This window comes from Nyctibius grandis, chromosome 1 (assembly GCF_013368605.1).
Source record: "Nyctibius grandis isolate bNycGra1 chromosome 1, bNycGra1.pri, whole genome shotgun sequence".
NCBI classification, from domain to species: Eukaryota; Metazoa; Chordata; class Aves; order Nyctibiiformes; family Nyctibiidae; genus Nyctibius; species Nyctibius grandis.
In genome coordinates, this window is record NC_090658.1 from 59,630,764 (window position 1) to 59,653,669 (window position 22,906).

The 22,906-nt window shown below is 36.4% G+C and overlaps 1 protein-coding gene across 6 annotated transcripts in view; it reads left to right on the top strand.

Annotated features, from left to right (window-relative positions):
* The window catches only part of SCAF8 (SR-related CTD associated factor 8), a 104,735-nt gene that overhangs the window by 41,644 nt on the left and 40,185 nt on the right, over positions 1 to 22,906 (top strand). For 3 of the 6 annotated variants that reach the window (XM_068405974.1, XM_068406006.1, XM_068406016.1), the window contains 13 exons: positions 5,835 to 5,914; positions 6,333 to 6,450; positions 8,845 to 8,976; positions 9,133 to 9,245; positions 9,750 to 9,943; positions 12,008 to 12,108; positions 13,735 to 13,848; positions 14,484 to 14,640; positions 15,769 to 15,899; positions 17,515 to 17,659; positions 18,196 to 18,276; positions 18,886 to 19,107; positions 19,741 to 22,104. In XM_068405974.1, the coding sequence (XP_068262075.1) occupies positions 5,835 to 5,914; positions 6,333 to 6,450; positions 8,845 to 8,976; positions 9,133 to 9,245; positions 9,750 to 9,943; positions 12,008 to 12,108; positions 13,735 to 13,848; positions 14,484 to 14,640; positions 15,769 to 15,899; positions 17,515 to 17,659; positions 18,196 to 18,276; positions 18,886 to 19,107; positions 19,741 to 21,440 (3,288 nt within the window). In that variant the 3' untranslated portion in view covers positions 21,441 to 22,104. Of the gene's footprint in view, positions 1 to 5,834; positions 5,915 to 6,332; positions 6,451 to 8,844; positions 8,977 to 9,132; positions 9,246 to 9,749; positions 9,944 to 12,007; positions 12,109 to 13,734; positions 13,849 to 14,483; positions 14,641 to 15,768; positions 15,900 to 17,514; positions 17,660 to 18,195; positions 18,277 to 18,885; positions 19,108 to 19,740; positions 22,105 to 22,906 lie in introns of those variants that run through there. The other 3 variants (XR_011048617.1, XM_068405984.1, XM_068405998.1) reach the window with 2 other exon arrangements.

The following is a 22,906-nucleotide window of genomic DNA, read 5'->3' on the forward strand; positions in this document are numbered from 1 at the left end:
TTATTTCTAAGTGTCCTGTATTTCTTTTAAGGTAAAGAAAAGGTTAACCATACATCCCCTTTACTAAAATCATCAGAAGGTAATACTTCTAGGCCTACTCCTGTTTAGCTACTCATTAAGCTTTGATTGATGATTTGTTCAGTCCTAGGTCAGGATTACACAAGGAGCTTTGAGAACAATATTCATGGATTGTGAAAGCCCACCTGAGTTTATTCAGATAGACTTATATTAATTATTCTATTCTTCATTCTATTTCACCCCTATTGATTCTTGTTTCTCTAACTCATAAGAACTTTTTCATTAATCGTGTGGAAATTTCTATAACATCATAATGATAGAATTCTATTTATTAGACTCTTTACTTCCATTTTTATTATTTAATTGGTTGTATAATTTTTTTACTAGACATGGCAGCCTTAATAAACAAAATGTTTAAAAGGCAATATTTACTTTTATAGGAAGTATCTACATCAGTGTTTTAGTTTGAATCAGGAGCATGCTTTTGAGGTGAAGCTTTTGATTGTTTACATGTACCACACATCATTTCACACTGCAGAGCAATCTTGAATGCATTAAGTAGATTCATTTAGATTAAGATAAAGAAAAAGATATGCTGCAACTGCTAATGAGCACTCAGTCCTCAGGGGCAGACTGGAGCGGCTTCAAAGTAACTAATAACAAAGTCCAAATAGCACGCCCAAATAAAATAAAAACTATAAACCAGATTTTTTAAGAGGAAAAGTTTTGGGAATGCTTTGCTTCCTGACAACAAATCTAGATCTTTGTTAGTGATCTTCCAGGATGTTCTGAAGTTATAGAGTTTTTGTATGCATTTTAGAGAGCTTGCAATAGTTCTATATTTGACACAAAACGCCTCAATTGCAGGTGATGATACAGTTAGAGATACAAGTATCAAAAACCAAGGTGTCAGAACAGTACAATGAACAGCAAAACTAGACTGTTAACAGCCTTTGTTTGAGTATCAGACATACAGTAGTTTAATCTCTGGGGTTCTAGTCTTTATAAGAAAATAAGTTGTTAACAACAAAGCATGAGCCAGCAGAGTGCCCTGGCAGCAAAGAGGGCCAACAGCATCCTGGGCTGTGTGAACAGGAGTATAGCCAGGGGACTGATGGAAAAAATCATCCCATCTAGACATCTCATCTACTCTAGACTGCATCTAGAGTATCACGTCCAGTTTTGCCCACTACTGCCCCTGTACAGGAAAGACATTGACAAACTAGAGTGCGTTTAGTGGAGGACCACCAAAATGATCAGGGCTGGAGCACTTGCCCCCTGAAGGACTGGAGCAGGTTCAGCCTGGGGCAGAGGCAGCTTCGGGGGACACCTAACAGCAGCCCCCCTGGCACCTATGGGAATGTCAGCAAGAAGATGAAGCCAGGCTCTTCACAGCACATCATAGCAGCAGGCTTATAGACAACAGACAGAAATGGAAATGAAATGGTTCAGAGTGGGTCTAAGGAAAACCTTTTTTTTTCCATGAGGATGGTCAAGCACTGGAATAGGTTCTTGGAAAGATTGTGCAGTTTCAGTTGTTGGAAACTAAGATGTTTCCAAGACTTAACTGGATAAAGCCCTGGGTAACCTGATCTGAGCTCATAGCTAAGCTTACTGTGAGCAGAAAGTTGGACTGAGACCTATTGAGGTCCCTTTCAACCTGGACTGTCCTAAGATTTACGAAGAATGGGGCAGAAGAGATACTGTCATCTCATGGAAATTGATGAAGTATTCTTACCTAAGGTACAGTGACCAATGCAGAACATCTTAAAAAAGCTGCAGCAGCAAGATCAGAGAATCTAGCAATTCCTGAAAGCAATAATTAGAAATATCGAGTAGTTTCTGTAGAAGATACTGAACAGACTTGTGATGGAGTTGAGAGAATGGAGGATGGGGCCGTGATGTGGATATAGAAATACTTACATGGTTGAAAGCAGTGTCCAAAAGGCAAGTGTTCTCAGTTGGCAGACAAAAAAAAAGACAGCTTTTATGATAAATAAACAAGCGTCATGATCCAAAGAAAACAGTGAAGCTTAGTTCTCATTCCATGATATAATGATGGTGAATTGGATAACAGATATAAATAGTACAGGAAAATATTTGATGAACACATAAGTATCCATCTTTTTAAAAAAATCTACATTTTTAATAAATTTGGCAGTTCTTTTAATCCTTTGTTTTCAAGCTCTTCAGTCTGCATAGTATCTTGTGGTAGTAAGTTGTGCAAATTAATATGCATTATGTGAAAAAATCCTTTCTTTTGTCAATGTGAAGTGTGCATCATTTGTGATCTTGCTACATGACCATATCCTTTTGTTATAGTAAAGATTTTTATCACCATTTCCTATACATTTATGTCCTATTCCTTTTATTGTAATTTCTAAAGAGACTATCCTGATCCTTAAGAAGAATTTTGTTTCCTTCAGAATAAAAATCTTTTTTCATGTCTTTAGTCATTCCCATTGCTTTTTCTGAACATATTATTTTCTTAGTTAAAGTAACAGGTGTAGCATTCATGGAAAGTTCTATACTTTTATATGCCTGTGTGTGGTAGGTTAACTTAGGTATCCTGATATTTAATTTGTTTTAATTTCTGTTGCTTTATCGTAGAGAGTAGTCTGTTAGAATTTATTTAGAAATCAAGATATTTCAGTTCAGATTTTTCCCTTTAATATCTACTGTGTTATTTAAAACAAATTTAAACAAAAATACTGCAGATTTGCCTGTCTTGGCTGGAAGTTCTTTGGTTTTCTCTGGCACAAGTTTAACTAAATTATTTTTTGCGTATCGTAAGTTGTTGACTACTTTCCATTTGTTCATTTTCTCAGATGATTAAATAGTACATATTCTGTTAATCTTCCTTTTTACTGTGTCATGATGGAAGATACATGTTGATTGATATTTTAAAGAGGAGACTGGTTGTTTTTGTAAAATGCATGGTGTTTGAATTTCAGAGCAGCAGCATTTTGCAAATGCTTTACTTGAAAATATTCTAACAATATGAAAAAAAAATAAAAAGGTGACCACCTTGCTTTAAAGGTGAAAGTTATTCTGGATTTTAGCATCCCATCTCACATAAGCTTGATGGTCTATGTTTCAGCTGTGTTTTCTGAGAGATATATTCAGTCCTGTTTTCATATATATTAGAGTATTTCATTGGGAAAATAGTTCTAAATTCTTAATTGATCAGTCTCTTGGTTTATGCTTTGTTCTTCTTGCCGGACTCCAGTAATTGAGAGTAAATAGAGCATCCCGAGAGGGAAAATGGGCTACTGAATCATCGTGGCTTGTTACTGGAGATGTTTTTGCCTTGGTATTTCAAAATGACTGCCCTATATTCTCATTCTCTTGTTTTTTTCTTCTGAGACTAGGGTTTCAGAAGCTGTTATGGCAATTTCTAGTACAGCATCAACTATGCTTTTCAGAAGACTTCCAAGGCATAAAGATGCATGAATCATAGAATGGTTTCGGTTGGAAGAGACCTTAAAGATCATCTAGTTCCAACCCCCCTGCCACAGGCAGGGACACCTTTCCACTAGACCAGGTTGCTCAAAGCACCATCCAGCCTGGCCTTAAACACAGCCAGGGAGGGGGCAGCCACAGCTTCTCTGGGCAACCTGTTCCAGTGTCTCACCACCCTCACAGTAAAGAATTTCTTCCTAATATCTAACCTAAATCTACCCTCTTTCAGTTTAAAATCGTTACCCCTTGTCCTGTCACTACATGCCCTTGTAAAAAGTCCCTCTCCCGCTTTCCTGTAAACCCCCTTCAGGTACTGGAAGGCTGCTATAAGGTCCCCCCGGAGCTGCCTTCTCTTCTCCAGGCTGAAGAGCCCCAACTCTCTCAGCCTGTCTTCATAGGAGAGGTGCTCCAGCCCTCTGATCATCTTCGTGGCCCTCCTCTGGACTTGTTCCACAGCTCCATGTCCTTCTTCTGTTGGGGGCCCCAGAGTTGGATGCAGTACTGCAGGTGGGGTCTCCTGAGAGCAGAGTAGAGGGGGAGAATCACCTCCCTCGACCTGCTGGCCACGCTGCTTTTGATGCAGCCCAGGATATGATTGGCCTTCTGGGCTGCAAGCACACACTGTCGGATCATGTTGAGGTTCTCATCAACCATCACCCCCAAGTCCTTCTCCTCAGGGCTGCTGTCGATCCATTCTCCAGCCAGCCTGTATTTGTGCTTGGGATTGCCCCGACCCGCAACAACTTGGCCTTGTTGAACTTCATGCGGTTTGCACAGGCCCACCTCTCAAGCCTGTCAGGGTCCCTCTGGATGGCATCCCTTCCCTCCAGTGTGTCGACCCCACCACACAGCTTGGTGTCATCGGCAAGCTTGCTGAGGGCGCGCTCAATCTCACTGTCCATGTCACCAATAAAGACGTTAAACAGGACCGGTCCCAGTACCGACCCCTGAGGAACACCACTCGTCACTGGTGTCCACTTGGACATTGAGCCGTTGACTGTAACTCTTTGAGTGCGACCATCCAGCCAATTCCTTATCCACCGAGCGGTCTATCCGTCAAGTCCATGTCTCTCCAATTTAGAGACAAGGATGTCGTGCGGGACAGCGTCAAATGCTTTGCACAGGTCCAGGTAGGTGATGTCAGTTGCTCTTCCCCTATCCACCAGTGCTGTAACACTGTCGTAGAAGACCACAAGATTTGTCAGGCATGATTTGCCCTTGGTGAAGCCATGTTGGCTGTCACCAATCACCTCCTTGATTTCCGTGTGCCTCAGTATAGTTTCCAAGAGGATCTGCTCCATGATCTTGCCAGGCACAGAGGTGAGACTGACTGGCCTGTAGTTCCCCGGGTCTTCCTTTTTCCCCTTCTTGAAGATGAGGTTATGTTTCCCCCTTTCCAGTCAGCAGGAACTTCCCCAGACTGCCACGACTTCTCAAAAATGATGGATAGCGGCTTAGCAACTTCATCTGCCAGTTCCCTCAGGACCCGTGGATGCACCTCATCAGGTCCCATAGACTTGTGCATGGATGTGGGTTTGATAGCACTGCTCTATCAGTTAATAGTTACTGGAAAAAGACAATCTCAGTGACAAATAATGTTTGTTGTATTTCTTCATGCTTGTTCTTTAGTTTTGTCTTCAAGAAAGTAAAATGCTACTGAAATGCTTCTGGGCTGTTTAAAAATTAATAAACAAACTTCTTTAGTTCAGCAGAACTACAGCATAGACATCTTTACAGATAAACAGGAAGTTTATCCAAGTGTTTCTTTTTTTCCTGTCAGATACCTTTCTTTTTATCCCTTTGGAGGCTTATTCCTCTTACATGGTAACTGCTTGCTTTGATTTTTTGCAGACTATGTGAGAAGTTGTTTTCAAGGAGTAGTGTATTTGAAGGAATTCAGGTTATCTAAATGACACGTGTGTGAAAATACAGTAATTCTTCGTGAAGTAATCAAGCTGTAGGTCTTCTCTTGATATGAGCAGACTAGTTTGCGGATTGCTAAAGGATTGAATAGTTAGCCTCTTCATAGTGATTTCTTATAATTAAAGGTACCATTACATAAAATTAATCTTTATTTAAGCCTTCCTCCAAACTAGTTGTTATTTACTATGGAAAGAACATGTGGTTGTACTTGTAACAGCAGCCAGAGCTCAGGAAAGCCATGGACAAAATTTGGTATTTGAAGTATTCAAGAGTTTGGTAGCAATAGCAGTATGATATTTAATTTTCTATTCAGGTTATTTGCCAAAGCTTTTTTTAAGTTGAGAAATAAGAGCATTTTTCTTTTGAAAAGTAAATATACATAAAGGGACATATAAGGACTACTCAGTAATGCTTATTTTGCTTTCTCCTAGAAGCTGATGGACAGGTTTGACTTCGGGGAAGAATCTGAACAAAATGAAGAGCCTAAAAAGGAAACTCCCACTTCCCAACTGTAAGATCAAGCTATGCTTTTTATAGAAAATGCTAAAATTTGCCTAACACTAGTTGAACTTTAGGATTAAATAGTAAAGAAAATGTTGTTTCTTTAAAAGCGTAAGTGTACTAAAACCGTAGGAAAAGACAGTTTACTAAATTAATGAAACATATACATTTAAAAAATATTTAATATAAGTCTGTGTGCCAGAAGTTTTGTTGACTTCATCTTAGAGTTAGCACATTCTTTGCTTTGTTAGCTATATTCATAGCATTAATGTGATAACGATGATAATGGAAGGTGAAACTAGCTACATTGTCTTCATTATTTTACGTTTTTCGTTAAACTTCAAACTCAGTTGTGAAGACCTGCTTACCAACTGTTTAAACCAAGAGAAAAACTGTTGTGTTTTTTTATTTAAATTATATCATTTTAGGCCGTTAGTACCAGAATCTGTGAACAACTCACTTTTTCACCAACTAGCTGAACAGCTACAGCAACAAAATTTAGAACATCTCAGACAACAGCTTCTGGAGCAACAGCAGCCTCAAAAGGTAGGAACTCCATCTGGTGGCCGTCATAATAATTATGTTCTCCACTGATAACAAATTCATACTCTTAAGACAAAGTTGTCTTGTTACTGACACTTCTCTTATAATGAAAGCCTTTGTCACTAGCTGATCATCTAACAGCTTGCAGAGTACGTGGTATAAGCGGGAGAAAGATCTTAAAGCAGAAAAAAAAATACAACCAAATATGTGGGACTGACTGTGTGAGAAAACCCAAGATTCCTTCTTAACTATGTGAACTGGGTCCTGTCTACTCTACATTGAAGTAAATTGGGTTATTTCTTCTGAGATTAGTCCTCTGTATTTAGCTCTGCTTTTCCCCTCCTGATCCCATTAGAAAAAACCCCAAAAGTTTATTCTGTCTTGATACTGACGAGATATAAAGTGGACTTTCTGTGAAGTATTTGGATCTAGTTTCACAGTAAAACAGAAATCTTAGATGGAAAGAAAATCTAAGGGACCACAAACTTAACAAACATCTGTTGGGGATTTTAATTTAAGATGTGCAAAGGTGCAGTTGCTCGGTTTTCAGTCAAGAATGTCATTTGAGTTTGTGACTTTGATTTTTTAATTGTTTAGAAAAATAGTAATTTAATTTTTACTAGATACTATTTTCGTATTCTACTGCTTTATTTTACTATGTTTGATTTTCATTTCTCATTTAAGTGCAGTAACTGAGAAAGTTTGTAGAACATAGCTACAGACTAAATAGTTTTTGATGTTGGTGGATATCTAGCAATTTCTGGCTTCAAACACTAAAAAATGTTGTAAAGGAATATAACTTCAAAGAGTGCATCTGTTTTAGGAGCTTTTGGTGTGACGTATCTAAAAGTAATTATCAAATTTGAAAATAAAAATGCTGAATGCCTTACTGTTACCTTATTGTAACATAAGCAGAATTAGAGTTTAAATTAATTTCATCTGTGAAATTAAGTTACAGTACGTTTATGGGTAGAATGTTCATATGACTCACCCCTTATTATTTGATCTTCTATTCCAAGTCCAGAAGTTGTTTCCCTTCAGGTCCACTCAGCTTCTTGTCTAGTCAGTACGGAGAGGGAGTTTTATTTTCACGTTGATAGCAGCTAAAAGTTACAAACTTCTGCTGGAACTACTCTGTAATGACTGAAACATGTTTTGGGGAAGATGTTCTTTAATTCTGTGTTTAAGCATCAGTGAGAAACATTAAGGGAAAGAGGAGGAAAGATAAAACACAAAACAAAATTATTAAGCATGTGATTAGGAGCAGAGGGAGGTGAGGAGACGATAGAAGACAGACACAGAAGGAACAACAAGAAATGTAGGAATTGATATCAAGAAACAGATTGTTTAAGAATAATTAAATTTAAGGAAAATAAGACAAACCAGATAATGTTAGAAGGCAAATGCGTTAAAGTAGGATTTTTTGGTTTTCTGCAAACTGTCATTATAAGCTGCTTAAAAATATGAAGATTAAGAAAACCTTGGTACTACACGTCATTCTCCTAGCTTTCTACCATTTTCCTGGCAGATAGAATACCTAGCATTTGTTTCATTAAAGTGAAAATGTAATGAGAATCACTGAAATGTTTACCTGCAACATTGAATTATATGTTTAAAATTACTTTTCAAACTTGTCCTGATAGCATTTCTCAGTATTTTCGTTGCATTTCCTGTATTTCTTGAATGTCTTTAGTATCTTACAGATACTTATTCCAAATCGATACTTTCAGTTCATTGTACAGGCTGTTACAGTTTTTTCTCCAGCAAATCAACAACACATTTAGTATTTTACATTTTTTAATTTTGGTGTTTTTTCGAAAGTGCTTGTTTTGTTAGGTCTCTTGTAATTGTCATGCTGACATAAATGACACAGCACCCTCCCTTGTCTTAAATCATGCACTGTAAGAAAGTTTGGAGTTAAATGTAAATTTTTTAACTAGTTCAATTGCTATTGCAAACATGTTCATTATATTAATAACAAAATATAATTAATTAATGCACGTGCATAGGTGACCAATGGCTATCTTTCAGTGTCACTGTACATACGGCTGCCATCACTGTTGTCTGTCCTGTGAGTTTTTGTTTTGAAGCCAGCCAAATTAAGCAGCAAATAGTGTACTTTGTTTTTTTGATTCAGCAAATAGATAGTAATTTTTTTATAGTCAGGAATATTAATTATTTCAAAGTTTTGTATTTAAGGATGATCCAAAAAAAGGAATGGAATGGAGTGACATCCAGTTCAGCTTTCGCATTGATGGGAAGTGGGAAAATAAGAGAAACTTGATAAATAGTTTTTCAGAGATACTTGAACAGTTGTTTCATGTACTATTACATTTTGACACAGTAAACATTTTGCATTATGAGGCTTTTAATGGTGTAATATTATTTTTTATTTAGGCAAGCCCTGAGGAGAATCAAGAAGGAAATTTTGGTTCAGAGCACTCTGCATCACCATCACAAGGGAGTAGTCAGCAGCAGTTTTTAGAAGTGGAAGCAAATGTAGATGATTCAATGGATATTCAACAACAGGTAAAACTATTTTAAATTTGATTACAGAAGTTGAAAGGAAAACACATACTAAGATGATTTCAAAATGAGTAATACGGATGTGTGCTTTCATATGTTCATATATATTGTGACTATATTTATTAAACGTTATTGAACATCTGTTATGTCTGACCTCAGGATATGGACATAGATGAAGCACAGGATGTTGCTGAAGAAGAGATTTTTGAACAAGAAGAAAAGAAATCAGCTGTTCGTTCAAGATCAAGAACTCGTTCAAGATCTCGATCAAGGTTTCATAATTAACTTGTATTAAGTAAATGAAGGTTTTCTGAAACAAAGTTGCAATTTGTGATTATCATTCTCAATTCTGTATTTTCCAGAATTGTCATGAGCAGTTTTTGGCAATGAAAAAAAGGTGTTCATTTAATATTTGTGGGTTAGATACAGATTTTCTGTATGACAGTTCATTTTGCATATCTATGATTTATTGTAAAAATTTAAAGACCTGTTCAGGCAACAAAAATAAGTAACACCAGCTAGGTTAATAACCAGCTAGGCAGGTTTTCTATTTCAGAAAAATAGATACTATTATGGAACATTTTGAATGTGTTTTGTTTTAAGCTCGAGGTGTATGTTCTGTTCCTCACACTAATGGCGTTAAGTTTACTTCCTGAAGCAGTTTGAGTGAATATAACAGAAATATCTGTATCGTGCTTAAAGTTTGTAGTTAAAAGACAACTAAATCAGAATTTTTTTTTTTTAAACTCAGCATACTGAAATTAAGTATTTTGTAGGTCACCAAGAAAACGAAGGTCTAGATCACGGTCTGGTTCTCGTAAACGTAAACACAGAAAACGTTCACGCTCAAGATCAAGAGAAAGGAAGAGGAAGTCGTCTCGGTCATATTCCAGTGAAAGAAGGGCTAGGGAAAGGGAAAAAGAACGTCAGAAAAAGGGTTTGCCTCCTATACGGTCAAAAACACTAAGTGGTAAGCGGCAGCTGCTTCCTGTTTTAATAATGTAGTATTAAAGGGAAAAAGGGCTTTGTTTTTCATTGAAAGAACAAGATTTAGCTTGAGCACTGTTACAAAATACTCTAACCATATTCTTTTTTATAAGTTTCATTTCTGATGTTTCTTATGACTTAGGTACATCATTTCATCTTAGAGGAAAGCAAGTATCATACTGTTCTGCTGATGATTTTACTGACTTTGATCATACTGTTGCAGCAATGATTTTACTTCTGAACAGACAGTAGTAAGGGCTGTCCCTAAGTTACAATCTGCGATCTCTTTGATGCCGTCTTGTGTTCCCAAAGTTAACTTTGTTTAGATAGGTTATACGCAGTTTCTGATGTAGTTTTGCATTTATTTTGTGTCTTAAAACTATATCATTTATCTGACAAGATAAGCAGTTCAAAATTAATTTTTGCAAAGGAGAGTGTGTTCTGTTCTCTTGACGTTAATATTTTACATCATTCCAAGGTGGCTTTAAACTCCGGACTGTACTACAGTTTAGATGTATATTTTTTTCTTCTCTGGCTTTTCACGTGAAAAGAGTCAAATCAGTTTTATGGTGTAGATTTCTCCTAGTAGTCCACAAAGCAGGGAGCTATAATCACAATGGATGGGAGCTGCGAGGCAGGGATGTTAAGTAACCTGATGAACAGCAGCAGCAATTGAGGTCCTGTGAAGTGAGCTGGCTCATGGAAAGAAGTTATTAAGAAGGCTAAATGAAGTGTGGAAACTTTTTTTTGGTGTGATAGATAAATAAATAAATAAATATGTAATTCACCTGACAAGCATTTTACTTCATGAAATTTGTTCAGTGACAGCCACTGATACCACTTGCTGAGGTCTGAAGAATTGTTTCATAGAGCTTAACACCATGAGAAACAAAAGGGCCATCTACATGTACATCTACAAGCATGTGAGGAAAAAGTTTTGTTGAAGAGAAATCTCAAGACTAGTCATTCTCAGTACTGCTGTCAGTTGAAACTGTCAGTTGACGGAGGAACGCACAACACTGGTTTCCAGTTTGGTGCACCAAGATTGGTACAGGAAGGATGTGTGATGTGTCAAGATGATGATGCAAGATGATGATGAAGAAAGGATGTTTCCTTGGTTCAGGATAGGGCAGGCCCAAGAGATCCAAGTTGTCTGGTTTTGTTCTGCCTTAGATCCTTTAGGATCCTGGGTAGATTACTCAGGGTAGTAAGATATTTGAGGAAAACCACCAATATCAGCCTAATCTCTTGCTGATTTTGATCACTCTGTGTTAAGTGGAAATAACTGTTACGAGTTTATCAAGGCTTGCACACTTAGATAATATTTGGGAGACAAAAGAATTGGAACCATGTACATACGGGAGACGGAAGTTTTAGTTCACATGTCAGTGAGTGTTTATATTCAGCGAGGGGGATGGGAGTGGGCATTTGGGAGACAAATTGCAGGGATCTGGGCTTGTGGTGGAATTGACAAGAGTGAGGAGTATCATGGACATCTGCAGCTCAGTGGGGGACCTCAGCCAAGTTTCTTTTTTTGGGATGTTCTCCAAGGTAAAGTAAAAGTATAGTTGCCATTTCTTTCAGGTGAAAATGCAGTGCATAATACTGCAGTTAAGTTCCTTCTGTAATATACTTCTAGCCAGTTAGAACTTAGTCTTGCTTTGTTAAAATGGACTTTAAATCCTACAGGCATGTTTTTTATGGAACATGGAATAGAAATGATTTTTTTTTCCTAAGTAATTTCTACTACAGTTTATCTTAGCTAATAATCTACAGAATTTTATTTTTTCTTTTCTTTTCAAACAACTATTTTGTTTAAAAGAAAATGAAACAAGAAGAATGAACACTTATACAGAATATGTTTGGTGTCTTTTAACCCTTTAATGTTTTTGTTAATGTACTTTATATAGTGAGTAATAGGTTTACTATTCTTGCTTTTTAATCAGTCATTTCTGTGTAATTGTAAAGCCTTTTATATCCATGCTATAGAGTATTTTATAAACTAACATTCTAGTATTTTGATTGACATGAATGTGTCTCTTGACAGTTTGCAGTACTACTCTTTGGGTAGGACAAGTAGACAAGAAGGCTACACAGCAAGATTTAACTAACTTGTTTGAAGAATTTGGACAAATAGAGTCAATTAATGTAAGTAAGCATGTTATGCATTTTCAGGGATTACACACTAGCAACTTAAACATGTTTATGCTTCTGAATTCCTTTTAGCAGCTTAAGCTTGTATTTAGGAGACTTTTTTATCACTGTTCAAAAACTGTGGCTTGTTGGTTTTCACGTACTGTCTTTTGAAGCACTAAAGAGAGTACATTTCATGGTAAAATGACTTTTCCCAAGCACTAACAATTTACACATTTTTTTAAATCGGGGTCTTAACAAGTAAAAAGTTACGTCTTTTGTCTTTTTTTGTGATGTGGCACAGGGCAGGTATCATTTTTTCTTGGATTAATGGACACAAACTGATGTGTATCCATGTTGTTCTTGGTTACGTTCCATACAGAGGGTTCCTTAAGTAGAATAAATGTGGATAAAACATTTAGAAGAAAATAAATTGTACTGTAAACAAGTGTGTATTCTAAAATGTGACAAGTAAAAAGATACTTAGAATTAGGAGATATATTTCTCATGATTTAGAGTAATTTAGATCTGGATGTTTAGAGTTGTGCTTCAGTGTGGCCTGTAATTCGGCTTCAAGAAAAAGTATCTTTCTCCTAAAATAACTTACCTACATGAGAGAAATTTGGATTTTTGTCTCTTGCTCCAGCAGATTTAAAGTACTTCTCATGTAATCTCATTAATTTCAGATAATATTTTTACTATTTTTCATATCTCATTAATATATTCAAATATGTAATTAGTAAGGAATGGTTTTTGTGGCATTACAGAATCTTTCAAAAAGCTTCACGAGTCAAAAAAACCCCCATAGCTTGACATTTAAGCCTCATTTTGATTTGCAGGGACTATCAATTAAGAAAGTTCAAAGGAAAGTAATGTAACAACCACAATGTCCCAGTGCCTGTTATATTTCACAGGCAAAACATATTGTAAAAAGTTCATCCTATGCGTTCCACAAAGCTTTAAGTACCTAGGATAACGTTGTTGTGTATCTTAAACATATTTTTATAAGAACTGCATTAAAATCTGTTGTCTTAAATATTTTTTATTCTTTATGTTACTGTGTGCTCCTAAATAACATAACAGCACACCTGTATTTTTGACTAAATCTAAAACAAGCAGTTGTCATACGATTGGCAAACTTTCAAAGATTGCATGCCACATCATACTTTTCTTTCCTAAATAAAACATTAAAGTTAGTGGAAATATCACTTCAGGAATGAGGAGTCTACCCTTCAAAAATGCAAGATACTTTTAATCACTACTTTGTGCCTCTGTGAAAGGTTGTTGCTCATCTCGCAGTGAATTTGGAGCTTAAGAAGAGGTAACAACCTCTGCTTTCTGAAATTGTCATAGCATAGCTCCCAGTTCTTGCCTGCTCCATGTTATTCAAATTTTTCATGTCATTTTTAGCACACATTCTTCAGCTTGCTGCTGCTCCTTGAAAATGTTATAACTGAAGTACCCTGCCAATATCACTCTTAAGTTTTGCTGATGCTCAAAATTGTTAATATTGCTGATTAAGGTAACAATTGTTTACAGTGTAAGCCTTTCCTTTTTTAGTATTAGTATTCACTTAGTGTAGTTATGTAATCTGAAGTACTGGTTTTCCTACTTTTTAAGATGATTGTTTTTTTTCCATAGATGATTCCTCCAAGAGGTTGTGCTTATGTCTGTATGGTTCATAGACAAGATGCGTATCGTGCTCTTCAGAAACTTAGTTCTGGGTCCTATAAAATTGGATCTAAAATTATTAAGGTAAATTGATTTTAATCTAAGGATGCTGTCCATTTCAAATATAGTACAGATTTAGTATGATGATTTGTCATTTAGCAGCTGTTTGTTCAAATGTAAAATATGGAGAAGAAGAATGAAGCAATACTGTGTAAATTGTTTTCTTTCCTCTCTCTGTACAATGCAGCTAGTAACAGGAGATACGAAAGTAGTGAAATGAAATTATGACTTGGTATTTAGGAAATACTTGGAGAACATCTTATGTACTTGCTAGTGATAAGAGTACAAGACTGTAAACAACCTAAGCCCTGTACCTGACCATGTGGATCACTTAATATTTAATTCAATAGTATCCTTATAGACTTAAGTATATGACTAAATGCTGTGTTTTTTTCTACTTTCTTTAATGCTTTAGGATGAGTCCTTGAAATAATGTGTTTTTAATTTCCCCATGTATATGTTAGAATTAATGTAGAACAAATTTAAGCTTTTTAATGTCATTAATCTTCCACATGCCTGTTGCAGAGGCCAAGTAAACTTTAATAAATAGACACTGAAGATTGATCTGCAGTGGCAGAAACATGAAGAAAATGATCTGAAACATTCTGTTCACAGGTTTTATGATTTAACCAGATTATCTGGTTGCATTTTATTTTCAGATTGCATGGGCTTTGAATAAAGGTGTGAAAACAGAATACAAGCAATTCTGGGATGTGGATCTGGGAGTTTCATATATTCCTTGGGAGAAAGTAAAATTGGATGATTTGGAGGGCTTTGCTGAAGGTGGCATGATTGACCAGGAAACAGTAAATACAGGTACAGACAGTAACAGTGATTCTCATAGTTAGGAAATGTGTTTATTTTGGTAATTGCAAATCCTCAGAAAGTTTATTGTTTAGGTAATACATACTCTTTTTCAGTTTACATAAATTTTACTAGCTGCTTGTTTACAATATAAATGGCACTGTAATCACAAAATCTAGATTGTCTTTGTATGAGGAAAAACTTCTTTACGGTGAGGATGACCGAACACTGGAAGAGGCTGCCCAGAGAGGTTGTGGAGTCTCCTTCTCTGGAGACATTCAAAACCTGCCTGGACGCGTTCCTGTGTGATATGGTCTAGGCAATCCTGCTCCAGCAGGGGGATTGGACTAGATGATCTTTCGAGGTCCCTTCCAATCCCTAACATTCTGTGATTCTGTGATTTGTAGAGGTGTAACTAGTTGATTGTCATTATAATGAGGAATTTGTGACAAAGGGGAATTAATTTAAGCAAGTTAATAAAGGTTAGCATTTTTAAAAAAAGTTATGAATTTGCTGTGCGCTCATTTCCAAGTATGTAAAATATTAATTTGTGTAGATACTATGATCTGCTTATGATTGTGAAAAGTCTTATATCCAGTATAAGACTTAAGTTGGAGTTGGAACTTGTCCAAATAGGCACAGCTTAGCTGAACCTTAAGGTATTTCCTCCATAAAGTCGAAGAGACAGGAAAGCAACTAATGTTAGACCTTACTCTGAAGCTCAGTTAATTGAGAGGTTTGTTAGGTTTGTAAGAGATTCACGAGTACTGTGTTTTCTTGAAATGGACTTAGCACCAAATGACTGGACTATACTGAAGTGAAGAGTAGATTAAGACTGTTTTATAATAGCGACAACAATTTTTCTGATCAAAATGCAGTCTTGGTTTGAGTAAAAGTTGAATACAAATTACAGAAAAATATATAATAATAAAATATATTCAAATAATAAAATCTATAATAATAAATAATTCCACTTGCTTCTTTTCATAATAAGTTTGAGGGTTATTTGTAATGAATCTGTATAGATACCAGATTAAAATTTATTGTTTAAGGAGGAAGAGGACTTTTAGTATTTAAACAAAAATAACACATTAATTATCTTTTTATATTAAAAATATACTTTTTTTTTTTTTTTTAAAGAATGGGAAACTGCCAGAAGCTCAGAAGCTGCTAAAGAAAATACTCAAACTACACAGAGTGCTGCAGTTGATAAGAGTACAGTTATTACAACGCAGACAGAAGCTTACACGCAACCAGTCACTATGCTGCAGGTTTGTATTGGTCTAAATTTGCAAAAACCCCACAGAACAAGAGGGCAAACTTTTTATTCAATACAGATAAACTTCAGTGCTGAGTTACAGTACTTAAATCAAAAAGACCTAAGTTCTGTGTCCATGTGTGTTTCTCTCTGAAACATCTTAAAGTAGAATCAGTTGCTGTGGTTGAGCAAAATCTTTAGTTTCATGCACAACATATCCCAAACTTGTGTACAATCTCAAGTGAAGGCTTAAATGTTGAAGACAGAGCAATTGTAAAAAACAAAAAACAAAAACAAACAAACAAACAAAAAACAAACAAACAAAAAAAACCCAAAAAACAACCTGGCATGTTAGTTTTTTAAGGAGAAATTAAAAAGAGCTTGCAGGAAATATTTTGCTTACAGGGCAAAGTTTTTCTGTAAACTAAGCAATGCAGTAATATTTTTTTTCAGTTGTGCTTGTTTCTTCTGTACCTTTGTGCTTTTCCCCATATCAACTTTGAATATAAGTTTAATTATTTTCTCAATAATTTTAGGCAGCATTCTCATCTTTAAAAGATCTGATTATTCAAGTAGTGTGCTGTTGCAGTCTATATGCAGTAATTCATGAGAGTCTTTGATTCTCTAGTGTATTTTTTTCCTTCTGAAACACAATTTTTATTAACATCCAGTCAGTAACAAGGTATTGTGGAAGGCTAGAAGAATACAGTGTAATTTTTCTTGAATGTACTACGCTACACGTATTTATCAAGTATAAATGCAAATGCTTTTTGTCAAAGTCTTTAAACCCTTTTTATAGTGACCATATGAAATTGTAAAATGAGAAGTAGTTACTTAATACAAAATTTTTTGTATTCATATTATTATGGTTTCATCTTTCCTAATCTGTATAGACACTTCCAATACTTGAGCTGACATAAAATTACTATGAAAGTTAACATATTTGCATTTACTTGCCTCAGATTTTGAGCTTTTTTCTTTTCACAAAAATTGTCTTCAGTCTTATTTCAAGTGTAAATATACGCTGTGATCAGTATCTATTTAAACATAGATATATATTGCTTTTATTCTGCTGATAATTACTTGTAATTATGCTGCACTGTTTCAAAATGCGTAGCTCAAACAGAAGTTTGAGAAATACTAAGTAATTTTCAGGATTTCATCAGGGTTGTTAGCCTTGTAATTACGTACACTAAGCTCAACTTTTCAGTACTGTTCTAAAATACGTAAATTTTTCTGATGAGAATAAAATCACTGTTTTCTAAGTGCTCTCAAATTGCCACATTATCTAAATTTTCCTTCCTTTTCTCTTGCTCTTTCTGCATTCGCCTCTCTCCTATAGGTAAATTTTTATTCTTGAATAAGTATCATGTTTAAATATGTATTTTTCTGTTCTTTTTAGAGTAAAGGAAAGATAGGATAGGATTCTTCCAGTGTCTTTGTATACCTGCAGTGTAGGTACCATTTAAGAATGCAGTCCAATTCTTCAGATGTTCAGAATATGTACAAAGCCTTTGGTACATTTAAGGCTTAACATGAATTGCAGTCAAATCAGTTTATCCCTCTTTTGATGTCATTGAATACTGTTAAGTATTGAAGTTACTTGTTTTTTCTTTCCATGAAAAAAGATTCCAGTAGCTCCAGCTGTGCCTGCTGTTAGCTTGGTTCCACCTGCGTTTCCTGTCACAATGTCTGTCCCTCCTCCTGGTTATAGCGCAATTCCTCCTCCACCCTTCTTGCGAGCGAGTTTCAACCCTTCACAGCCACCTCCAGGTATGTTAGTAAAAATGAAGTTGAGTATGTAATGAATGTACTCAGTTTGCGTGCTTCTATGTACCTCATGCTTTATATAGTTTTCCATCAGCTACTGGTTACTGTTTGAGCCAGCTGACCTTTTGAATCTTGAATTTTAATCTAGTATGAAATTTGTTATGTCTAACTTAATATTTTTACCAGTGTATTCTGTCAAGAATAGGAATTACAGCAGAATTTTTTTTGAACTTTGATAAAAATAAAAATTTAAAAATCCTTAAGATTAATCTCCTTTCCCTGGAAAATTTTGAAACTCTCATTTTCTTCTTTGGATATTGCTGGCAGAAATCCCTTTTAAAGATGCACATGCAGTTCATTTACAGTAAAGATGAGGTTGTTTTTGAAAACGATAACCACTGTTGCCTCTTCCCATACATTTGTTATTTGCTAGTCTTCAGTGATGCATCTTTTCAGGATGAGTAATGTAGGCAAGATTTTACTGCAAAACTTTATTTTCTTCCCTTGTAATAATTTGCCTTTTTTTTTTTTCCATATAGGTTATATGCCTCCTCCAGTGCCGCCTGTGGTCCCACCACCTGTTGTCCCACCACCTGTTGTCCCACCAGTTGTTCCAACACGTAAGTTTGAATCTTCTAATAGTTGTTTGTGTGTTGTGAAAAGCTTAATTGTTTGATATACTACTTGTTATTTGGTCAAAAGCAAGTTAATCCTGTGTAGTGGAAGATAGCAAGACAGAAGTTACGTGCTTAAACCATCTAAACAGTATTGAGGAAAACATTTACAGAGCTTTTCAAGTTGACTGAAAATTGATATTTATCGTGGAGTTACTGAAAAAAAAAATTATGGCAAATTGCTTATTTATTATTTGGATGCATAGTTCAATATTTGAACCTGTCTGTAACAGATGTATCTGTTACTTGAGCTATTTGGTGTTACTCACTGAATAATTTATAATAATTTATTTTTGTTTAGCCTTTTAACTGTATTCATTTAACATTTAAAAATATCTGTTAAAGAGTACTGATTGCTTAGGTTGCCTGCAGTTAATGGTCTCTACAAAAAAATTAAATATTACAGTGCTGATTGAGGATAAGAAATTATTATCAAAAAGTGTAACAGGTTAATTAATTTCACTTATTTTGATTTATCAGCCTGACCTCTGCCAAACTAATCTTGAAGGCTTGAATGTATGATTACTGTGATATACTTCTGTTATTTCCCTACAGCTTTAGTACAGCCTCCATTACCAATTGCACAAGAGACAATGAAGGATGTTCCTTTTACTAGCCTTGTTCTACCAGTTGGCACAGTTACTAGCAATCTAGCTACTCCAACATTATCTGCTGGAAGCGTTTTTAATCCTCTGCCAATGAACAAACCAGAATCAGATGAAAAGGGATCACATCTTACAGACCTTCAGATTTCTTCCAGTGAAAACAATAGATCTGGTAAGAAATGTCTTTATTGCCTGATACAATTGCATACAGGAAACATCGTACATTGGAGGGTTTTTTACAGATCGTAGTCCGTTGCACTAATAACTAAAGAGTAGGAAGTGTTAGGCTGGGTATCATTTTAATTTAAATTGGAGGAGTGTTGGGAACCATCTTTGTCGTCATCTGATCATTGATTTTTTAGCAACTTATGCCCAGGGATGTTTTCTTCATAGACTCGAGAAGTAAAGCTGAGACTGAGAGCTGGTTAGAAAAGTGCAATCTTACTCTACGCAAGTGGCAATGGAAAGGAGCAGGAGAGGATAGGATGGTATAACATTTATAGAATTACATTGAAGATTTTAATATTTCCCTTGCATAAACTGGGTGTTGTCTGTGGGGTTTGTCCATTTTAAGCTGCTGTACATTCTTTACCATGTAGAGACATTCAGTTCTGTGGCATAATGTCTGTTTATCACCAACGTGATTAAAATGCTATATGTTCATTATAGAAACTGAGACAGACCTAGTCAGCAGTATCATCACTGGATGCATTAACTGAATATGGATTAAACTACATTTTGTTTTGAATGCTATGTGTTACACTGACATTTTCTGTTAACTGTTCTTCTTGTTGCTGCATTTTAGTGCAAAGTGATGTCTCAAGTAGCTCCGGACTTGTTGGAGGAGTGCAGCCACCCAGTGTCTCAAGCAGTTCTGGGCTTACTGGAGAAGGGCAGCCACCCAGTGTCTCAAGTAGCTCTGGACTTGCAGGAGGAGTACAGCCACCCAGTGTTTCAAGCAGCTCTGGACTTGTAGGAGGAGTGCAACCACCAACTGTTTCAAGCAGTTCTGGTCTTGCAGGAGGAGTGCAGCTACCTACTGTCTCCAGTAGCTCTTCGCTTGCTGGTGGAGTTCAGCCAACCAGCGTCTCAAGTAGCTCTGGACTTATGGCTGGAGTGCAACCACCAAATGTCTCAAGTAGCTCAGGGCTTCTAGCTGGAGTGCATCCACCCAGTGTCTCAAGCAGCCCTGGCCTTCTGACAGGAATGCAGCCACCCAATGTCTCAAGCAGCTCAGGAGTTCTGGCAGGAGTACAGCCACCGAGTGTCTCGGGCAACTCTGGGCTTCTCATAATGCCACCACCCAATGTTTCAAGTAGTTCTGGACTCATGGGAGTGCCACCACCAAATATTTCCAGTAGTTCTGGACTTTTGGCAATGCAGCACCCAGCTGGCATTCAAAACATGCCTCATTTAAATATTAGTAGTCAAAGGATGCCGGGAATGCCTCTCATAGATATCCGTCCAGGCCTAATGCCCCATTCACCTGGACCAAGGTTTCCGTTAATGCAGCCAGGAATGCCACCGCAGCGTAGTATTCCTCCTCCAGCAATCCTTGATCCATCTCTTCACCCACCACCTCGAGGTCCTTTTCCTCCAGGAGATATTTTTAATCAAACAGAAAGACCTTTTGGAACACCAGGAAGACAAAATGTCGATAGCGTTTCTAATCCAGAGAAAAGACTACCACTTGGAGGCGATAACATTCAGCAGGAAGGAGACAGAGATTATCGCTTTCCTCCAGTGGAAAACCGAGATAATCTTAACAGACCATCTCCAGTGGATGTCAGAGATTCTGTTGGACGACCACCAGTTGATCCAAGAGAGGGTATAGGAAGGCCTCCAGCAGATGGAAGAGAACACTTTGCAAGACCACATGTAGACATGAGGGAAAATTTTGGAAGACCAGGTGTAGATAACCTTGGTCGAAGAGAGCATTTTGGTTTCAATTCAGACAAGCACTGGGGACAGAGAGGAGATTATGATGAAAGAGAGCACCATGCCTTCCCTATTTATGGTGGCCCTAAAGGCTTCCATGAAGACAGAGAGAGGTTTCGGCATGTAAACTATAGGTTTGATAGTAGAAGTGGTCCCAATTGGAATAGAGGATTTGAACAAGATGCTCACAGAGATTTTGATGACCGCAGAAGACCCTGGGAAAGACAGAGGGATAGGGATGACAGAGATTTTAATTTTTGCAGAGAAATTAATGGGAACAGGTTTGGAAGAGACAGAATGTCAAACAACTGGATCCCCCCTCCACATCCACGTGTTTTTGAATATTTTGATGGGGCCACTTCCCAACGCAAAGCCGATAATATGCCCCAGGTAAACGGTGAAAATACAGAGACAGAAAGTCAGCCACCAACTGCACAGGCACAGGACGATCCAGAACTTTATGAAAAACTGACATCTTCCGTCGAGATAAACAAAGAGAAGAGTGACACAGAAGCTGATATAGAAAGTGAACCAGTGGTAGAAAGCACAGAAACTGAGGGGACATAATCATCACTCAGTAGGTAAAAGATACCTTTTGTAAAGTTGTCATCTCTCTGTAATAGATAAATGGCTGACTGGACCATAGCAGTTCACTTTTTGTCTGCCAGAATTAAGTTAATCTGATGTTCATGTTCATCTTTCACTTAAATAACTGTACAACTGACTTGTATAGAACACTGTTCTTAATTTGGACATGGTAGGTAAACCTTTTTTTTTATTTCTCTGGTAAAGCATAAACTTTCCCCTACTTGCTTTTAATTTCACAAAGATAAAATAACAGCTTGTCAAACAAAGACTTCCTATGGAAGAAAATGGAATTTTTTAGATACTACCCTTAGGTTGGCTATCGAAATTGTTATACTTGAAAACAGGTGCTGGTGTATCTTGTCCGTGTTTTTAGGCTGCTGCAGAATTTTAAAGGATAGACAAAGCTGTGATATTTTATGTTCCTACAATTCGGCAGAAAAAGAAATGGCCCATGTTATTTAAGGAGCATAACACAGAGATTAAAAGTGATTTTGTAAAATCTACACTATAGTCTCTGTTTTCTCTAAAGTAAGTGTTTGTGATTTGTTCCTCGTACTGCAGTGGGTTTAAAAAATGAAAAAGTACATTTTAATGTTGGGTGCATTTTGTTTTTAGATGCCAATAAAGCATATTTGTTTGATAACAGTGTTCTAGGTATTGTATTTTTTTAAAAACCTGCAAGCTCTAAAAACTTGGAATCAGCTATGATATGTGCTTAGCGAGTTGTTGCAAAAGGTTTATATTACTTTTGTAAGACCAATGCAACAGCTATATGTGGAAGAAGCATATGGTTTTTACATCAAAAATCATGCAGTCATATTAGTTTATGTAAATAACATATGTATGTAAATATTTGTGTAAACTGTTTGTAGATACCGCTTTTTCTGTGCGTGCCTATGTATGTGCACGCACTCACAGAATATTGTAGACAGGTCAATAAAATTGAAATGAGACTAGGTTGTAAAAATTTTGTTTTCACCTTCTTCAGGTAGTAAGATAACAAAACTTATTTCACTGCAATACTGTCAAGCTTATATTTGCCTTCTCATGCTCATTGTTACAATGTCCTTACTACTTCTAGAAGGTGGAACATGATATACTGTAATAATATACCGTAGGATTTTAGCTTACTCTTTAAAATGCAGATATGCATGAAGCCAAAACTTAAGCAAATATTTGCATTGTCTTATTTTGTAATATATTTGGTATTCTGGGTAGATAGCAGCAGTGTTCAAGTACTTTGTGGTTATTTGTTTATAGTGATTCAAAGTCAAGAAACTTGCACGAAAAGTAAAAAGCTGTTGTTGGTCTAAAAAACCCTACGTGTTCTTAAGAGAAGTAAGGGGGGCTTTGTGTTTTGATGGCTTAATATTGAAGTAGGACCTCATGTCAAATTGTTGAGATGAACTGGCTGCTTAGGTAAATTAGTAGCTCTATTCTCTCCT